At 51.1% G+C, this 20,105-nt stretch overlaps 7 protein-coding genes across 7 annotated transcripts; 2 read left to right on the forward strand and 5 right to left on the reverse strand.

Moving 5' to 3' along the window:
• Positions 1-128: 128 nt before the first annotated feature.
• Positions 129-2,034, reverse strand: J7T55_015800 (uncharacterized protein; the record flags this gene model as incomplete). The annotated part of the gene is made up of 5 exons (XM_053134813.1): positions 129-612; positions 688-794; positions 889-1,013; positions 1,066-1,637; positions 1,742-2,034. The coding sequence occupies 5 exons, from the start codon at positions 2,032-2,034 to the stop codon at positions 129-131; spliced, it is 1,581 nt and encodes a 526-aa protein (XP_052987497.1).
• Positions 2,035-3,282: 1,248 nt separating this feature from the next.
• J7T55_015801 (glycoside hydrolase) lies at positions 3,283-7,457 on the reverse strand (the record flags this gene model as incomplete). Its single annotated transcript, XM_053134814.1, has 8 exons — positions 3,283-3,918; positions 4,082-4,255; positions 4,351-4,461; positions 4,521-4,543; positions 4,882-5,461; positions 5,594-5,847; positions 5,899-6,947; positions 7,219-7,457. The coding sequence occupies 8 exons, from the start codon at positions 7,455-7,457 to the stop codon at positions 3,283-3,285; spliced, it is 3,066 nt and encodes a 1,021-aa protein (XP_052987498.1).
• A 925-nt stretch (positions 7,458-8,382) lies between these two features.
• Positions 8,383-9,670, forward strand: J7T55_015802 (uncharacterized protein; the record flags this gene model as incomplete). Its single annotated transcript, XM_053134815.1, has 4 exons — positions 8,383-8,653; positions 8,715-9,202; positions 9,290-9,377; positions 9,435-9,670. The coding sequence occupies 4 exons, from the start codon at positions 8,383-8,385 to the stop codon at positions 9,668-9,670; spliced, it is 1,083 nt and encodes a 360-aa protein (XP_052987499.1).
• Positions 9,671-9,784: 114 nt separating this feature from the next.
• Positions 9,785-12,236, reverse strand: J7T55_015803 (quinate permease; the record flags this gene model as incomplete). Its single annotated transcript, XM_053134816.1, has 4 exons — positions 9,785-10,418; positions 10,484-10,636; positions 10,739-12,072; positions 12,147-12,236. The coding sequence occupies 4 exons, from the start codon at positions 12,234-12,236 to the stop codon at positions 9,785-9,787; spliced, it is 2,211 nt and encodes a 736-aa protein (XP_052987500.1).
• A 647-nt stretch (positions 12,237-12,883) lies between these two features.
• On the reverse strand, positions 12,884-14,119 carry J7T55_015804 (myo-inositol 2-dehydrogenase; the record flags this gene model as incomplete). Its single annotated transcript, XM_053134817.1, has 3 exons — positions 12,884-13,117; positions 13,191-14,021; positions 14,075-14,119. 3 exons carry the CDS (start codon positions 14,117-14,119, stop codon positions 12,884-12,886), a joined length of 1,110 nt encoding a protein of 369 aa, XP_052987501.1.
• A 672-nt stretch (positions 14,120-14,791) lies between these two features.
• On the forward strand, positions 14,792-16,851 carry J7T55_015805 (uncharacterized protein; the record flags this gene model as incomplete). Its single annotated transcript, XM_053134818.1, has 5 exons — positions 14,792-14,926; positions 14,997-15,316; positions 15,385-15,908; positions 16,071-16,638; positions 16,692-16,851. The coding sequence occupies 5 exons, from the start codon at positions 14,792-14,794 to the stop codon at positions 16,849-16,851; spliced, it is 1,707 nt and encodes a 568-aa protein (XP_052987502.1).
• A 1,912-nt stretch (positions 16,852-18,763) lies between these two features.
• Positions 18,764-19,861, reverse strand: J7T55_015806 (uncharacterized protein; the record flags this gene model as incomplete). The annotated part of the gene is made up of 3 exons (XM_053134819.1): positions 18,764-19,035; positions 19,114-19,359; positions 19,450-19,861. The coding sequence occupies 3 exons, from the start codon at positions 19,859-19,861 to the stop codon at positions 18,764-18,766; spliced, it is 930 nt and encodes a 309-aa protein (XP_052987503.1).
• Positions 19,862-20,105: the final 244 nt, after the last annotated feature.

Here is a 20,105-nt window from a genome sequence, read left to right on the forward strand (position 1 = left end):
ATTGATGAATACGAGCCCAATGGCAGCCTGACGGGCTTATGACTTGCAAGTCTGTTTCGCCTTTGCACCTTTTGAATCCCAGTGAATTCCTCATTCATTCATTCATTTATATCGTCCGCCTCATCACTCTAATCTTCCTCTCCTAGCACAATCTCGACCACTGCGCGGTTCGGACCCTTCCAATGTTCCCTTCCGCGGATGAACCACAGACTAACAACACCTATTATTATCAAACCAAACACTGGACCGCAATAATTCATATTGGCAGCCGTGACCGGAAGGTAATTAGGAAATGGTAGCCAGACCATAATGTAGACCGTATAGACCAGCCCGAGCATGTTGACAATTGAGCCAGCCCGGCCAAGGTTCCAGGGTCCAGGCTTAAATCCGCCATTAAGCCGGGCATAAAGAAGGCAAGCCAGGACAATAGCATAGCTCAGATAGACGGCGAGACTTGATAGCGATATGATAGCGCTGAAAGCAATGTATGTGCTGCTCCCAATGTTGAGAAGAGATAGTAGAGATGCAATGATTGTTGCCAGCACCACGGCCCGCAGAGGCACTCGTTGAACCGCATCAACATGACCAAAGTACTGAGGCAGACCACCGTCTCTTGCCCAAGCCCATGTTAAGCGAGAGACAGATGAGACTACGCCCATGGTTCCAGAAATTCCAAGCACAACTAACCCACTGATGATAACTATCGTGGCTTTTGTTGAGGCCGTGGCGTATAGCAAAGTAGTAACAATAGGGCTGGCCGAGTCTAGCAGAACATCGAGGGATGGCATTCCCATCTGTGGAAGTCAGGGGTAAGAACGTGTTTTGTGTATACGGAGTAATATTTTGCACCCGACGCCATCAATGCATCTGATTGTCTTTTATACTCACAGCGAACGTTATGATCATGACGAGGCCCATAAAAGCATTGGTTACTGTAGACCAAAACAAAGCGAAAGGCACAGCAGATTTGGCATTTTGTGTCTCTTCGCCCATGTGAACAACGCTTTCGAAGGCTGTGGCTCCGTTTTCAGTCAAACATCCGCCAACAGGATCAATGCTACTTACAAATGAAGAGGTAGATATTAGACAAAGCGCCGAGGTTAGCAGAGACGAAGTAATTGCCCCATCCTGAAGACACATTGGTCTGCATGAATATGTCGGCGCTGTTCCGGGGAGCCATGGCCCAGAGGACAATAAAAAGAGCAGTGACCATGCAGACGTTGAGAAAGCCAGTCAATAGCTCGAACCACGGAACGAGCCAGAATGCGTACATGTTTATGATAGCGCAAAAAGCCACCGTTGCAATCATTATAAGTGCAGTGTGCCAGCCACCAGTCTTGTATTCCGGGTGAGCCAGTTGAATGAGTCCTTCTAAAATGACCGTGTTGCCGTTCAGGCAGCTCGCTAATAAAGCGATATATCCTGCCCACGTGGACCACCCTTGAATCCACGTGAGGAAGCGCTTAAGGCTTTGGGGTGCAAAATGCCACGTCCAATAGTACTGGGCGCCCGCGATAGGTTGGATCGAGGCCATCTCGCTAAAAGCGGCCACTTGGCAGAGCACACCGGCCGCGACAACAAGGTAACTGAAGACCCAGGCTGCAGGGCCACCATTGGCGAGAGCGAAATACATATTCCTATCAAGGTGTCAGCGAGAACAAAATCTTGGTTTACTGTGGATAAGCATAGATTGGCCCCGGGGGGGGGGGGAGCAAAGGCCGGGACATGGCAGACAACTGACCCTGCGACATAGTACCCAGTTCCCAGGTAAACGAGGGAAAAAGCGAAAAGTTGTGACTTTGAGAAAAGTCGAAGAGTACGGGTCTGCTTCTCTAGAAGGGACTGGTCCTGCTGGATGTCAGGCGAAATTGCGGAGGTACTCGTCTCATTGGCAATGCCAACTTGAACCAGATCATGCTTCTCGTTGGACGCCATGATTGCTGTCCAAGTATAGTCGCCGCAAAGTTTGTCGAAGTGGTTCTGGAAGGCTTCTGAAGTTGAAAGCAGCAAGTAGATTTGAGTGTTTGGTCCCATGAATGAGGTGGATTGAGGGGCTGCCGGGCCAGAGTTTCGATATCTATCATATGTAAGACATGCATCCACTGACCCCGATGTCCTGCACTCGATGGTCTCACTATGTCATGATTGGCGGATAAGCCATGCTGATATATATCGCTGAGGATCTTACTACTTTGGGTTGCGAGTACAACATTGGCATCGTTGGAGGTCCTGCCTAACATCAATGATCAAGCAAGGCGCGGCAGCCCTCTTCAACATTGCCACTTCTAAGCTCATCAAGCATGTCCTTTTGAATATCTGGCTTGCACAACGCTGTGATATTAGCCATTGACTAGGCCGGTCGCATTATACCAAATGTCATTCTACTGTAGAAGTCAATTACTCTATCTCATGCAGTGACTTATGCTGAAAGGTCTGTTGTCCGTTGTTACCGGGCGGCCCTGATTGCACACACAGGGCCATATTTGCAGCACTTCTGGGCTGAGTGATTCTGAGCCATCATTTCCAAATTTCGGACTCTCATGACCGTCGTGCCAGCATGTAATACATGCATCCCGTCGTATCGCCCGTGTGACTGACCATGAACAGCAGGAGTGCAGCATCATCTGTCCACGCTTTTCTTGGTTTCCAACTCAGCCGTCCAAATGAGTCGACTCAAATTCAACATGAGTCAGTCGATTTGGAAGATATGCCCCCCAAACAATTTCACGGTCAACAGGTGAAAGCCACAGCCAACCTAACACCTTTGGTGACATCGTACGATCGCGTTCCCTGCGTGGCTTGCAGACCTCTTGAGTCGGTCTTTATTGTATAGACGACACTGCTATGGCGTTGACAACATAATGCCTAGGATCAAGCCCCGAGACTCTTGTATCCTACTCATTAGGCTCCAATTCGCGATCTTCTTCAAATTCGACCGACGAGCTCGAGGACACCGTAACGTAAAGAGAGCCCTCTGACTCAGCAAAGGGCCGTACACTCGGCGTCCTAAGACAAGTAGACAAGTCCTGAGGCTGCAGGAGATTCCGGTCTGAACGAGTCGTTGAGAAGTATGAGGTCGTCGGCGCAGCCCCGAGATCAAGGGGCCATCACTCTGAAACAATATCAAGGTGACTTTTGGCTGACAGAGCCCTTAGGAGGGATTGAGCATATGACTCACTCTGTCTCTGCCACTGGGGATCTTGGGCGAGATGGACAGCAGCTTCTATTGCTGCGTTTAGGTTTAAATATACGACAATTTCACCCTTGTGCCTGCCTCGTACTTCAGTGGTGCGAGTGAGGCGGATCAGGGTGGGTAAGGAGACTCAGTATGACATTCCAGCAAAACCCAACGCAGACAGACACGAGCTGCCGTTTCTCTACCGGGACAAAGACGAAGTTGAGCAGCATGACCCATGGCCAGATCATCCATCCGGTGGACAGGATCACGAATATCTTGGACCTCCATATGGCTGCTATTTCGGCAAAGGTGTCGACGCGGAACCAGTTGGTCCAGACGATGAAGATGGTGAGAAAGGTGACCATGCCGATTGTCTGGTCGAGCACCAGTTTTGCTATGATGCATGGCCATCTAACGCCTGTGCCTGTGGTCCGCAGGGATTCTAAGAACTTTGCAGAGGTGCCCTCTGTGCTCATGCGACGCTCCTCATCATCGTCCTTTTTCTCGGGTTTGGGAGGTGCAGGCGACTCGGCTGGGAGAGAGTGGCGGCTTGGGAAGAGCCGCTCGAGGAAGACGTGCCAGCAGTAACCGAGCTGTGCCTGGAAAAAGCCGTAGATGGCAAACTCAAGGATACGCTGGCGGTCGATGGGCTGGGGAATAGGGTCCTGGGTGTGCCAGCGTGAGGCCAGCTGGGCAGTAATGTTGGCGCCGGCTTTGAGGAAGAGTGCCCGGATGGCGGTCTGCATGAGGGGGCCCATGGTGGTTCAGGGTCACCACACGGCTGGTGTGGGCGGCGATGTGTCGTAGACCAGCATAGGATTTCGCGTATATATGTGATTGAGTGAGTGAGGGTGTTTGTGTATGTGTGTGAGTATGTATGTATGTATGTATGTGTGTGTGTACCTGCTGGTTGACAGGTGAGGCGAGTTCCACAGAGGTCAACCAACCGGTCTGGGAAAATAAGGACACGTTCCAAACGGCCTGGGGCAATTTCAGGGTTAGGGCGCCTTCGTCAACACGGTCTCTGCTGCGAGCCTTGAAGCCCAAACAGCGACAGCAAGTGATGGAGAAGAAGTACTGCGGATGTTCAAGACTTCCTTGTGCAGTTGCCGTGAAAGGAATCTATCCAGAGTGAGTCGTGGCCCCAGGTTTCATTGCTCTGGCACACGCACCGGCACAGGCACAGGCACAGAGAATGCGCGCCCAAGCGTTTCAAACCAGGGTCCTGCCTGGTTCACCCAAGCTCCACGCGCAGACGGCACGGCCCTAGCCCGAACAGGCACCTACAGTAGTCAGGGGCCATGAGCCGCCCAAAGGGACTGGCTATGTGTATATTGCTCACTCCACAGCCACCTGCAAAGTGTGCTGCTTGTTACATAGAGTCACTCGCATTTGCAACACCGACTGCCAAAGAATTGCAGCGACACCAGATGTTCCATCAACCCTTTGCTTTTAGGCCGTGCTGCCCTCGACTAGCCTCCCCTCTCAACCAAACATAGCACCAATTCAACATTGACTGATTTTTAGACCAAAGCTACTTATGCCTCTGAAACCTTTTTTTAAAAACTATCAAATCGACCCTTAAATGGAAAAGTCATCCGTTAGACGAATATCGTTTGACGAGGCTCCAACGAAAACAGTGAAACTACCACTAGCCACAACCCACGTCTGTTCCACAACATCCCAATAGCTAATGTCCTTACGTGTCAGGAAAATTTTGACGGGTTTTGTTTCGCCATCACGAATGTGAACATTTTCGAATCCTCGAAGTACCTTCGTCGGGTTGCCGGCCTTCGGAGGCATCTCAAGGTATAGCTGGGGAATCTCAGTGCCGTCCCAAGGTCCTTCATTGCGCAGCTGAAACTCAACTACGATTGCGACATCGTAGAGTCTGCTGTCTCCACCAGGTGCATCGGCGACGTAGTCAATAGGTTGTCTAAGCGATTCCGAGAGGCCCGCTTGTGCCAGTATCAAGAGGCCACTGTAGGTAAAGTTGGAATAAGACAAGCCATGCCCAAACCAGTACCTTGGCGTTTTATTGTTCTTCTCAAAGCCGCGGTAGTCGACGGACACGCCCTCAGTATAATTTAGCTGCGGATATGGCTGAGGCGTAGTGACGGTGTGAGGTTGCGCGTAGTCCGAGTCGTTCCTTGCAATCGTGTAGACCAGCCGTCCCGAAGGGTTCACAGCTCCATACAGAATATCAACCAAGGCAGGGCCAAGTTCCTGACCACCCAAATTGGCCCAGACGACTGCTGTCACGTTCGGGTGATCGATCCAGGCCTAGGGTAGGAAGTCAGTCCATGAGCTTGATTGTAAGTGGGTGAATCAAGGCTAGACAGTAAATCGTGTTCTGGTCTGACAATGACTCTAGACAGACAAGAAGCTACTTGCCTCCAGGTTCACTTGGCCTACAGACTGAATAACGGGTATGGTGTTGTCACAGCCGTTTGCCACGGTTCTTATCAAGTCGTCGCCGTTTTGAAGAAGGCTCAAATTTCGATCGGTGCCCTCGCCGGAGAAGGATGATACGATAGGGAGACATACGGTTGCCCGCTTTGCCACGAAAGAGGCCATATTTAAGTTCGTCGTAGTCGACCAGTCTACCAACGTCAGATCTTTACTGGCACGCTCTTGTATCGCGCTGATTGGATCCTCTAGTCTAGGATCTGTGACATTTTGTTAGACCAGGCCTTTGAGAAATAGCACGCCACACTGACAAAATGTAGTACCAGAGCCACCACCCCCGGCTAGAGTACCCTGAGCAATCCCCATCGTCAACGGCGTCGATCCGTATCCTAAAGGTATTTCGAAGTCCGCAGGGTCGGCGCGGGGACCATACCCGTATTGATTGGGCCCGTAAGGGTTTTGTCCTGCTGCCGGGCCAAAAAGCGCGATTGTGGTGGGTCTTGCCAGAGGCAGGCCCTTTCTACCAGCAGTATTCTTCAGAAGAACCATCCCTGCGGCAGCAACCTCACGCGCAATCGCACGATGTCTCTGGCGCTGAGCATTTGTAATGGTTCTGCGGGGATCGTCCTCCAAGTTAATCGATGGATAGTTGCGGTCCTGTCCCAGCCAAAAATATGGAGTCAAGATGCGTGTCGCCGCATCTGTCAGACGCCCCACTGGCACTGAACCGTTGATGACCGCAGTGGTGTAATTTTTCCCATAATAAGACCATGTGGTGTCGGTGTCGGAGACAGCTGTGCCTGGCATGTCTTGATCCAAGCCGGCCAGTATGGCTGAAACACCAGACTTGAGGGCAAACCAATCGCTTTGTGTATAGCCTTGAAATCCTAGATGAGTCTTGAGAATATCGTTTATGAGGTGTGCATTCTGAGAAGCTTGGGAGTTGTTGACATAGGGGTAGCTCGTCATGACGCATGCTGTTCCAGCTCGCACCGCCTCGGCGTAGGGCCAGACCTCTACTTCGTGCAGCGTCTTGTCGTCGATGTTACTGGAATAGTACGTGCGATTGTACTGCTGGCCATCATATCCGAGAAACTGCTTCGCTTCAGCTTGCACTCCAGCTCCCTGGTGCCCAATGACTGTCTCATATCCCGCCACGCCGATAAGAAAGGGATCAGCCCCGAAGCCTTCAAAGTTTGTGCCACCGCCAGGAAACCTGGCCAGAGCTAGGACAGGTCCAAGAACTGCGTGTATCCCTTTAGCTTTGAACTCCGTGGCGATCGCATAGGCGCGGGCCCGGATGAGCTCGCGATTCCAGGTCGATGCAGCGGTCACACCGGCGGGAAATCCAGTGCCGTAGCTATGAGCGTTTCCGATTCCTAGAGACCGTGAGCACAACGTACAAGGCTGCTGATCATTAGAGTCTCTTCACCTGTATCACTGTCCACGTAGCAAAGTCCAGTGAAGTTAACCCTTTCTATGGGGGAGATACCTCCCTGGCAGGAGAGGTGAGGTATCGATGCGGTGGGGCTACAGACTTTGTTATTTATCCTCGCGCTGATAAGTTTCAGAAGTTCAGGCCCCTTGATGGTCTCATAGGGAAAAGAAAAAATATTGCAGCCGTCACTCACGGGAACCCATTGCCGGTGCAAATGGAAACTTTTTCTTCGATCGTCAGCTCAGTAACAAATCGCCTCGCTCTTGCAATGGCAACATCCCACCCGCCCATCCCAGTCGCGTTGGGACTAGGGAAGGAGTAAGGTGTGACTGGCTCCCGGGGGAAGAAGAGATTTGGGTCGACAATTTGATAGTCTCCCTGGCCTAGAGCCACCAGAGTCCACAACAGAAATAAACTGTACGACAATTTCATGGTAGGTTTTGGCCTGATTCTTAATGGAATGGTAAAATCTTGAGTCAATTTCTCGCAGTAACGAATCGCAATGACCAAATCATCAAAGGAAGTGGTCGCAATTTACTGCAGCGATAGTCCTTGGACGTCTCAGGCCGGACGTCTCAGGCCTTCATATTAACGAAGACTCTCACAGCCGGTTGTCGCTACGGATTCGACCTGCCAAAACCTTGCGCACAGATGACACTGCGCATCCTTCCCCGCAAGCTGCAAGTATGTTATGTGCGAGGGATCTGAATCGTTTGCAGTTAGTAGCCGACGTTTTTATTGCAACCCAAATGGCACATCTGGGGCAGGTGATATTCCGGAGTTTGTGACCGGCAGTTGAGCTGTACGTTCGTGAAGTATCGCAGTACTACATTCATGTCGCAGTCAAACTGGTCTCCGCGCCGCTCAGATGGACATCAAAACACTGGATCGAACTACAAGAAGCTGGCAGAAGACATAAACTATTTTTTGTATTGCGCGGATAGGCTAACTATCTTAATGTTTTCCAACGTCCTGGATCTCTGTAGCTGTTTCATCAATACGGCTTTTGCTTATTTTAAGCCGTGCTGTGTGAACCAAGAACCCAAGCAAGACGTGGGATCTCAAGTATGGAATTGCGGAGACACTCTGGGGTGCAGGGCGGAGCCTGATAAAAACATGGAGAACGTGGGGACACTTACAACCGTCGGAAGCTAGCTTTTTCGAGGCTTGTTCCGATACTCAATCGCGAAAGAACGCAGCATTACCCACCCGGTATGGGGCCTATATCGGATACTTCACGGTTGAACAATGTTTATTGCAGCACCTGCTTTCGAAGTCAAGGATTTCTGGTGTTGCCTATCCGATCCTCATTCCTTCAATTTTCCCGAAGAATATACATGTCATACCGCTCATTACCATGTCGAGGCAGTATCAAGTCGGCATCATTGGCTACGGCCTCTCTGCCAAGATTTTCCAAATTCCATACATCCAGTCGACTCCGGGATTCGAGCTTCGCGCTATCGTGCAGCGCTCCGGCAACGAGGCGCGAGAGCAGCACCCGGAAGCTACCATATACAGCTCGCCGGCAGAGATCCTGGCAGATGAGAGAGTCGACATAGTTGTCGTCTCTACGCCTCCGGCCACACACTTTGAGTTGGTGGCGGCGGCTCTCAAGGCCAGCAAGCACGGTAAGTGTATTTTCCAGGGTGAACAGAAGATGTGTGCTGATGAATCAATGTTAATCTCCAGTGGTTGTCGAGAAGCCATTCTGTCCCTCCAGCACAGAATGTGACTGTTTGATCGCCCTCGCCAAGGACAAGGGGAAAATCTTGACCGTCTTCCAAAATCGTCGTTGGGACGCCGACTTTGTCACCCTCAAGAGAATTTTGGCCGAAAATCAGCTTGGCCGTGTTGTCGAATTCGAATCACACTTTGACCGCTACGATCCAGTTGTCCCGCCTCGCGACTTGGTAGACAGCCCTGGCTCTGGCGTCATTTACGACCTCGGCACTCACCTCTTCGATCAAATATTGGACATCTATGGTCCGCCTACAGGAGTCACGGGTTTTCTTGGCAGGCAGCGAGAGAGATCTGACTCCGGAGGGCCATTTGATGCATGCTCGGTATTGCTGCATTATGGCTCAGGCCTTCTTGCGACCGTAAAGGCCAGTCCTATGACCTGCGATGAGGTTCAGCTGCGGTTTTGGGTCCGAGGAAGCAAGGGAAGTTACAAGAAAGTGAGTTGGAATACCCTAAATCAAAGGAACGGCTGTTCGCCCTGCGCAATTCCAACACAAAGGAATGTTATACTGATCTTTCCCAAGTACCATTTCGACCCACAAGAGCCTCAGTTGGTCAGTGGTATCAAGCCAGGAGATCCCTCCTTCGGCGTAGAGCAGACAACTCAAGCCGGTAGGCCGGCCAACGAATTCATTCCGCCAAGGGCTCGTGGCGCTAACCCATCACTAGGAGTACTCACGGTCGAGCAAGATGGAAAACTTCAGGCGTTTACACTGGAGAATGACCCGCCGCCAACCTACGGCGCGTTCTACACCATCCTCCTAGGGGCCTTGGAGGGCAAGAACCCAGTGCCAGTCGATGCACGGGAGGCGCGTAATGTCATACGATTAGTCGAGCTTGCCCGAGAGAGCTCGGAAACAGGCAAGACTATCAGCATCGACTCGAACCAATTTCTGAAAACCTGAAATGATGTTCCGTAAATAAATAGACGTGAGCTAGTCACATAGTGGAAGGATAAAGTGATATAGCTAGCTAGCACTAGATCGTCGAAGTTCCGTCATGAAATCAGCAACATTACGCTATGGTCCTGGGAAATCCGATATACTGAAGACGTTACACGCGACATCTAGGTCAAAGTCCAGACCAATAGATGCCCAGTAGTCATTCATGTCACAGTCTGCAAAGATGTCCATATCTGGCCATTCTCCGGCACCGTAGTACGACTGATCCTGGGAAGCTGAAGCAGGCGTCAGTGGGTGCCCCTGCGCCACGCGTAGGCTGTCTCTGTCACTCGGTATCGTAGCCGGCATGGCCGTGTGATCTCGCGTGTTTTTGAGATGCAATTCGTCAGCAGCCCGCGCCAGAGCTTGCGCAAGCCGATATTTGGCTGATGCGGCCCACCAAGTAGAGCCCATATGGCGTAGAAGCTGGACGACGGATGCATAGTGCTGCCGTGCTGCGGATAGTGCTGCTAGATCTTGCGACGATGGCGCAGAGATATCATACCAAAATATGAGAAGGCTGTTTACCACCGCGTAGACTGTGAACGGCCACGAGTACCGAAGTTGGCCATGAAGATGAAGAGACTGCAGACGCGACAGAATGGCCAGTGCGTGCACACGGCAGGCATCCCTTGATGCATAAATACCAAGGCTCTGTGGCTCAGGGTAAAGTAGGAAAGGACGATGTACAAGGATTCGCACCGCATCTAGGCTATCATCCGCCATCTGACGTTAGTGGTCGAAATGTCTGCATCGTTGTTCACAAGAAAGACTCACTGAGTTAAGAGGATTGAGCCGAATAGCGAATATCTGTCTGGCTGGGTACTTGACGAGCCTCCAGAGGGGTTACCGCCCGACAATAGCTTGCGCGTGATCAGTTGCGCGAGCTGTTCGAGCTGAAGATCTAGCCTTTGTCGTAACAAGGCGCCCCTGGATGAGAACAATGTTGTGTGATCTTCGCCAGGCATGTACAAGCTTCTGACAGCGTCCTCCACAAGGCGAGAGAGGGAAATATTCAAAACAGCAACTGACTGTGTTAGCTGGTCCTCGTCAGCGACATCCTTAGAGGTCAACAGGTCTACATCGCACTCCAGCTCGTTGATAAGAAAAGGAGTGCCTTCCTGGGCAGCGTTAAGACGGTCCATCGCGTATAAACACCACCATAGACGGCGCTGGAGCGATTGCTGTCCCTTGGGTGAGTGATTGTTGACCTGCTGCTTTCGATGGAGTCCCATTTCCTGACAAGCTCGAACGGCAATACTCAGATTGTCAATCGCTGAGTTCAGGCCTTCGCGGCCCTCCCAGTGCAGACTCGCTAAAATGCTGGCTTGAGTTGCCGCGATCCTGTCGGACGTTATCTCTGCTTCGATTAGAGCCTTCACCTTGTTATGAAGCTCGTCGCACATGCTTCGTACTTCTGAGACACCGTCATTGGGGTGTCCGCTATCGTATGCATACCGCGATGCCGAGAGAAAAACGGCATGAAGGATGACTAGGGACGGAGGCACGTCTCCTCCGTAGTAGCGGGAAAGAAAGTCCTTTCGGTCAATGATGGGCACCATGGGATGTACATAAGAGAAGAAGATTTCAAGGAGCCCAGCGCATCGCGATGGACTGGGTAGCGTGAAGCAATTGATTGCCTTGAGATACTGCAGGCGGGCTTCGGGCAACCCCATGCTTCGATAGCATTGTTCCCAATCGCAGCTGTGAATTCCCGACCCCCGCATCAGAGCCGGGAGCCCGGCGGTGTGCGGTGGATCAGGAGTGCGGAAGGAGCAACTGTTGGTGACGATCTTGTGTTTGAGATCTTTGCCAAGAAGAGCAGACAGTGGATTTGTGCCCGCGATGAGTTTGGTCGAATGGCCTTTAGGCGTTTGGCCAGCTTCCCTCCTGTCCAAAAGGCTCAGCATGGTCGCATATCGCAACTCACTTCTCGGCCCATCGCCCTTAGAAATTGAGGATACATATTCGTCCGTGTTCTGGCCAACCCGTGAAGACGACACGGATGAACTCGTTTGAGCTGATTGTGTGGTAGTTGCTCTGGCCTGTGGCAGTCCCAGTCCTTCGGCGCCTTCATCGTCCAAGAGAGGCGGTCGAATCCGTGGAAGACTTGATGCGAGCGAAGGTATGGAAGGGTTTGGGAGACAGGCATCAGGCGATCTGTGCGGTGGTCGCACTGAAATTGGCGACCCGTCGACTGTGTTGCTATTATCGCTAGTGGCAGTGTTGGCATGCTCGCAGCTTGCATGGCCATTCTGCTCGGTCTCCATTGGGCCCTGCATCTCGACACCCGTGAAGGAGCACGTCCATCCATCTTCGGCACATCTTCTACAGCGAGAAGACCCCTCGATCACCGTGCATCGTTTCTAGGCGATCGTGTTATTGAGGTCCAACTACGGCGGAGGAGTGGTGAAGCATTTGCGATGAGGTGCACGCATACCTTGGATTCCTTGCATTTTTGGCACGCACGCAACGCCTTGCGCCGTTTGGTGGCGCTTTCGTCACTAACAAATGACAGAATGCCCTGCATGTCCCGCAAGTGCCTAGGCCTAGAGCACTGCGTGCTTCTTCCAGAAGGGGAGGGCACGGAAAGTGATGCTGATTTGAGACTAAGGACGTGTGTCACGGCCAGCCAAGTCAAATTGTTGTTACAGTCATGGGTTAGGGTGAGCAGGGCAGGGGACTGCGTTGCAAATATACTGAAGTACGTGAGTGCTCTCCTTGCTGACTTAGCGCCGGTCGACCGCAAAAGGGTGTGGTGTGTGAAAGAACGCCCCGGTGTGGGCCGAGTGTCATAAGAGATTTTTTGTAAGCATTTTGGCTGGGAACGTCTCTACATACACATCAATACTACGGGTGATTCTCATCATCAAATTTCCTTTAGGGCCCCCAATGAAATCTACATAGGTGTCAATTAGGTGGCTCAGACGGTGCGCCCGTGCCGTGCCCAGCAGGTCGAGAATTTGTTCAAGTAAGCCGGCTTGCGCATTTCCTCGGTAATAACGTCCGGCTTGAGACTTCCGAAGATTGATGTGAAGACGGGGCACCAAGAGGCATTTTGGAGTCACAGCGGAATTATCCAAGGTCCAAAGATGTTCTATAGCTATAAACACCTAGACGACTATCACCTCGTCGGCGAATCCAAGCCCATCAGGCCATCCCATTCAATGTTGACTTCTACGCTTGCCAAGCCTTGTACATCATGTCGTAGATCTGGACGTCCTTGATCGCGTCTTCCACTGTTGTTTTGATCTCTGCACCACTGACCAGACACTCATGGAGTTGCTGCAGTTCCGCCGTGTACGTATCTTCGTAAGACGAGACCATGGACCTCCTTTGGATTTCCCCATGTTCGTTGACCTCCTCCACCTCGACCACGATTGGCAGAGCTTTGACATACGGGCTATCGTACTATGTGAGTGACACGGATTAGCCTAGTGAGCTCCCTCCGATGCTGCTGTTTGTTCATGTTGCAGAGACTGACCTTGATTGTGACCCTCTTCCGCGCCCCGTAAACGCTCAGATGAGCATCAAAGACAGGAACCTCGTCAATGCCGCTCTCATAGGTGACAGAGTAAGACGACCCGTCCGAGTTTCGGAATTGCAAAATGGCGTTGTAGAAAGGGTCATTGGCCGTGAATGTCAATATTCTCTCGGGAAATCCCAGGGTCTCACGCATCAAAGAGATGTCATGTGAGCCCAAGCTCCCAAGGAATCGACACGCCTTCTTCTTGTTGTCTGTGATCTCCTGCTGGGGAAAGGCTTCTTCGAACAGCTTCTGGAGCTTCTCATTGCGCTCTTGGGCAGCACTGGCAGGGAAGTCGGTGCCTTTGACCTGGAAAGTTCCACTCTGGTTCACAAATTGAGCGTTCGGCCCACTGAAATCACGTACCCGCGCGTACAAGATCTTGGGCATTGATGCCACTTCACGCTTAAAAGCCTGAACATAGCTAGGTGCGTAGCGACGCATGTATCCAACAAAAACTCGGGCACCGCCCTTGGCCTCTTTTTCGGCCTCGATGATCCGCTGAACCGAGGGAATCGACAGGCTCACAGGTTTCTCAACAAACACGTGCTTACCGGCCTGGAGACTCCGGATTGCCAACGCCGCGTGGGTCTCATCGGACGTCAGTATGAAGACCACATCCACCTTGGGGTGGTCGATAGTCTCCTCGGGCTTCATTGTCTTGTGAGGAATAGAAAACTTGGTGGCGCAGTGGTCGTTGTGAGTGGGCGAGACATCGCAAATGGACTCGATCTTGAAAAGATGGGAGAGGAGGAGCAGGCAGGGGCCATGGCAAACTTGAAAAACTTCCTGCGCGTGGGCACTGTCAGTCAATGGGAGCATTGAGGGGCAGCTGTACTTACTCCGGCGCCAATGACGCCTACTCCGAGTTTCTGCGGCACAGACATAGTGAGATTGGTGTAAATTTGAGCTGTGTGTTTCTCAGGGGGCCGGACTGGTTGTAATACCCGGTCTGCATGGGGGGACACGGCTCTCCAGGATGATAATGGTTTGTTGGAGGTGACCGTTTAGTCTGTGCGGCTCCTGCGGCGACGTGAATTAGTGACACGGGCGGAGCCGTGGACATCGGAGGCTGTTGACCACTAAACGAAGACTCGGACGTCATCGCGAAGAGACAGCGGGATGAGTGCCGACCTCAGCTAGGCGTGACATCGCGGGATCTTTCTCATTCGGGGGCTAGCCAAAAGCGGTTACTTTCCGATCCGCCGCGAGTCGGCCAGGACATCTTGATTCCCTGTTCGCATCACATCCTACTAATGGAACCACGGCACTCGCATGTCACATTTGACACATTTTGAGAGGGGAGGGAGGGCCCAGAAAGTCGTAAATCTGGGGATGATTTTCTGGGGTAAGAGGGAGGAGAGAGGCGCATGACCTGACCTGGTCTCTAAGGGCCCGGGGGCCAGTTTCCGTCTTTTAAAAGGGAATATGTCTGCAGCGTTCCTTCAATCCGCTTTTTTAGAAGCTAATTGACACTCCTTTTCTCCGGCGCAAGTCTATGTATGAGCCTTAGTCCCCTTCGATCCGGTCCGATCACAATATAGATTGGCAAAAGCAGCATGGTTAACATAGAAGATGCGAGCGCTCTTGGGACAGCTGCGGTTTTGAGACAGCAGGCTTCCGGTAATAAGTCTGGCCTGAAGGTGCTGTGGTCAAACCTTCACGTCCTTTCGATCGCCCTGTTTGCCTCGTTTGTAAGTCTCGACCAAGCTAACCTATGTTTCCGGCATCTCCGATTGCTGACAGGCTCCCCCGTGCATGAAGGGTGGTCTGCTCTATGGCTACCAGCAGGGCGTCCTGGGCCAAGCATTGGTCATGCCTGCTTTTCAGAGACAATTCCCTCATATTGCATCGGACTCAAACGCCAAAGGATGGCTGACGTCGATTCTACAACTTGGAGGCTGGGCGGGAGCGCTTTCCGCAGGCATCTTGTGCGAGATATTTTCGCGCAAGCACACCATATTTGGCGGCGCTCTCTGGGTGATCTTGGGTTCCTATCTCACAGCAGGCGCCCATACAGAGGTTTACATGTATGCGGGACGCTTTTTGACGGGAATTGGGGTTGGAACCTTGTCCGCGACCGGGTGAGTACAAGATTCGGCGGACAACGTCTCTCGAAGTTCAATCGCTAATCCACTGGCTACTCTTGCAGACCGTTGTACAACGCCGAACTTGCTCCACCCGAAATCCGCGGCATGATCATCTCAATGCAACAACTTGCCACCACCTTGGGAATTATGGGGGCCTACTGGGTAGGTTACGGCACCAACTACATTGGTGGCACCGGCGACAGCCAGAAAGAGCTCGCCTGGCGCTTGCCACTCATTATCCAGGGCATACCAGCAGTCATACTTGCTGTCGGGGTTTGGTGTCTTCCTTTTTCCCCTCGCCTACTAGTCAATCACGGCCGAGACGAAGAGGCGCTGCAGACGTTGAGCCGCCTGAGAAGATTGCCCCTGAATGACCCGCTCATTCGAATCGAGTACCTGGAGATCAAAGCCGAGAGTGAATTTGAAAAGAGGGTTTTTGAGAGAAGATCTCCCACCCTCGCAGTCAAAGCAAGAGGCAACAGACTTCTTCGAGAGCTAGCTCAGTACAGCAACATATTCCGGAACAAGGACTCGTTCAAACGTGTAGCTATAGGAGGCACCATCATGTTCTTCCAGCAATGGTCGGGTACGTTAGTTTCTATCTCACTTCTCAACTCCCTGTTGGCTCCAGGAAATTGTATGCCGGCCAAGCTTCGGCGGCCCACCTGGGCACTTACTACATATAGCACGAGTCGCATCAAGCGCATACATGTGAAAATTGAGGAGACATGCTGAGGTCGAGAGGCAGGTATTGACTCCATCATCTACTACGCACCCATTGTGTTTCAGAACTTCGGCTTTACAGACAACACCATTTCTCTGCTTGCCACTGGCGTTGTGGGCATCCTCAATGTCTTGAGCACAATCCCAGCCATGTACTTCATCGACAAGATTGGTCGGAAGAAACTACTTATTTGCGGCTCTCTTGGCATGCTGATCTGCCAGCTCATAACCGGTGTCCTTGGCGCTAGGTACGAATCTTCTTGGGCTGCTAACAGAGCAGCAGGCTGGGGCGCTGTCGTCATGATCTGGCTTTACGTCGTCTTCTTTGCGTTCTCATGGGGTCCGGGCAGCTGGACACTGATTGCTGAAATTTTCCCCTTGTCCATCCGAGCCAAGGGTACTTCCATAAGTGCATCTTCAAACTGGATGAACAACTTCGCGGTGGCTTTCATGACCCCACCAATGCTCGACGGGCTCCGATGGGGCACTTTCATCTTCTTTAGCGCTTGGTGCTTGGTTGGAGGGTTGTTTGTTGTTTTCTTCCTCCCAGAAACGAAAGGGAAGACCTTGGAAGAAATGGACGTCGTTTTTGGGTAAGTGCGGTATGACATCCCCTTGAGTCGCTGCTTGCTAACAGATTGATTAGCTCCACCACCAGTATTGAGGATGCGGAGCTACTGTCAGCTATCCAGGATGAGATTGGCTTGACTCGGGTTTTACAGGAGAACAACAATGCTGAAGCCGAAATCAGAGGTGCCCATGGGCATGTCGACGATTCTAAACCGACGGAAGAAATCATCACCTGATTAGTCGTCACCCAGTCGACGTCGATCATGTAGCTCTCAAGAATAACTTCATGTCAATATGGCTTGACGAACTTGGAGCTCACACATGCATCACGCAATCGCCAAAGTAAATTTACCAGGTTCAATCGTCGGCAAAGGCGGAAACAAGAAGCATAATCCACGAAGTTGGAAGATGTACTTTTGAAGGCTTTGAACAGGAAAAGCGGCAATAAGGCTCTACCGTGATCATGGTGCTAGTAGTCTTTGGAAGCAGCTTTATGGAGCATGTAATCCACGCCTAGCTCTGCTCGTACTTCGCCTGGTATTTCTAACGGCCCGGGCCATATAGAACAAAGTATGCCCCAGGTTAGCATTATTTTGGGCGCATCGATAATGCAACAGCATGTACCTTTTCATGCAATGGAAGTTTTTCACTTGGACGAGTGGCCGTTACGGCTCATGAGCTATGTGGAGGTATTTTCTTTTTTGTCTGAGGACAGAACGACTTGTTCTATGCTGTGCATTGTTAGCCTTGTATCCACCTGCCAGGGCGGGTTTGTGTTTTCCGCGCACCATGAGCTGCATCGTCAGGGAATAACAGAACGCCTGGTGAATGACTTGTCAATTGAGTACCAGGACGAGTTGGGCCTGTGATGGAATCATTTTCGCTAGATCCTGGTGACCGCGGAGATGGCCTCAGGCAGCATATGTTTTTTGTCGTCACCCCAAACCGCGTGTGATAACAACTCTGACCAGCCTTCGCACAGCCAGATCCATCACCTTCTCAATGCAGCCGCAGCTTGAAGACTGCTTATTTTCGCGCAAATACGGCAGCTCAACAGAGGCTGGATTGCTGTGATGAAGGCTGATGCCTGAGATATGACAAGAGGCTCGGATTTATGTAAATGAAGGCCCTCATCACACTATTAATCTAACCAGCAAAAAAACACATATTGTTGATACATCTGATGAAAGGCCGTTGCTTTGTCTGGCTCTAGGATTTATTTGCCAGCTCTGTCGTGGATCATGACCGATATCAAACGGAGATTTTGAGAAAGAAGAGTACTCTCCTAGATCAAACTCAAAAATTCTCGTGACAGACTGAGCCGACCGATATGAATTGTCGTGGCTCATACCGTCGAGTGGGTTGAAGGTCTATTTATATCCTGAAGACTATCAGCAAGGCTTGCCTCCAAAGCATTGTTCATCACCACTCTACCGCTCATTAGACGCATTGCTGCTAGATGTCTTTTAAGACATCCTTCACATGCCATAAGGTTTTTAGAAAATGTACATTAGGTGTCTGACTAAGACTTGTCCGCTCTGTTGTGCTATCCAAAATATGCTTCCCCCGATTCGCGATTCCGACTTATATGGCCAACGTTCTTCAGTATCCTAGTGAGGAGGGGAAAATAAAGATCGTAAGACATGGCAAATCCAAACTCTTATCACGTGTGCCAAACATGAACCCAAACAAGCCATTTTAGAGCCCTTTTTTAGGTAGTGGCTCGCCCAAAGCTGCCCTCCAGCATCAATTTTCCTAGGTGCCATCTCAGTCAGGTCGTAATCCAGTCAAATGCGCCTGAATTGACCCAACATAGGACTATCCAAAAATGCCTGTAACCAGCAGTCCTGCCGTTTCAAATAATCCTTCTTTTCCACTTCTCTTTCTCCCGGTGTCTCTATTTCACATCAAGAGAGTCGCCCACGATGATTTTCCTGTGCTCACGGTACAGTCTTGGTTGGTTCCAGCGACGAACTCAAGTACCAGCTGGTGTTGACACAAGCAAGGCTAATGACCTTTATGGTCGTTGTATTCATACGGGCACCTTGCAGGTAGTCGGAAGTCCACAACTACTTATAAGCCTTCACCTTTGCCTAGGTTGATCCTTCTCGCATGATTTCGGATGTAGATTGCTTTGCTCATGGGCGTCTACAGACACTCGTAACGTGATCCAAGCCAGGTAATGCCCCTGTGGCAATACTGGTTGTAGGCAAGCGAGCCGTCATCCTTGCACTCGAAAATTGAAAATTGCGCCACCTTCCGGTACCCTTTGTTATCGCTGGCAAGATTCTTGGTCATGTCCTCGTCCATCAGGATGGAAATGATGGAATCGACTAAATCATAATCACAACTCTCAATCAGGTCAGCGCCGCGAATCAAGCTGGAAGTTGTGCATGGTGCGGAATTCGAAGATATGCTGCCTAAAGAAAAAATATTAGTCGTTAACACCAAGTGTCTAACCCTCAAGTGCTTGCAGTGCGTTTCACTGAGTAACTTACCGGATGCTGTGACCGTGACCGTGATCGTGAGACTAGGCACGGTTGTAGTCACAAAACTCAGTAAAGTAGTGGTGTAACCTGCGCTGTCTCTCGAAAATGTCTTTGTCTTTGTCGAGAACACGTTACTCAGGACCGTCGTGGGGTTTGATTCTTCTGTCACAGTCGTCATGCCCAAGCCTTGCTGGGTCAGTGTGACAGTGGCAGGGCTTCCATTAGCGGCGGAGGAGGCAGCGCCAGCCTTTGTTGCTAAGAAATGACATTTCAGTAATCATTTCGTCGTGAGTGTCATGTTTCCCGCGTGCATTCGCATTGCAGGAAAGGGAGGGGTTTTCATACCGTAAAGAGTCAAAACCACCATCAACCCGATAAAGCATATTCCCAGTGCGAGAGACAGTAAGAGAGTAGTCACGTATGACCTGGTCCTCTTACTGCGTTCATCATCTATTTGCTTTTTTATCAAAATTCTGTGGGCCACCGACTCCATCGTGCCTCGAGTACAAGGAGGAGGGAGGTCTGAAGTTGAAGTGGATGTGTCTTCGTATCTCGCAAGTCCCGGTGCCTGGGGGTAGTTGTCGTCCTCGATTATGGCTGAATGCGATATTGGAGGCTGGTCGTCTTCTTGAAATTCAAAGGAAGTCGCCGGAGGAAGGTGCTTGTACTCAGTGGAATACGCCGGTGCTTCCAGCAGAGGATTCGAGGGGAGAAACTTATGACAATCGCAGTGGGTTTTCTTCTTATCAAGCCCCATTTCTGGCGGTTTTCCTGTTGCAGGTGGAAACTGGTGTAATTGACGCATATCATTTCGGTAAAGGAGGAAGGTTTTATATGAGAGCCTTCAGCTGAATATGACAAATGAGTAAGTCTGCTGCTTGTATCACACATATCCCTCCCGTCATCGCCGTTCTGGACCCCAGGAGCCCTGCTGCCGGCAAAGAACGCAGTCACTGTGCTAGAGAGGCCAGTCACAAAAGGTATTATCGTCATTCTCGTGA

The sequence above is a fragment of the Diaporthe amygdali genome (genome assembly GCF_026229845.1).
Source record: "Diaporthe amygdali strain CAA958 chromosome Unknown NODE_48_length_299215_cov_64_995801, whole genome shotgun sequence".
Classification (NCBI taxonomy): Eukaryota; Fungi; Ascomycota; class Sordariomycetes; order Diaporthales; family Diaporthaceae; genus Diaporthe; species Diaporthe amygdali.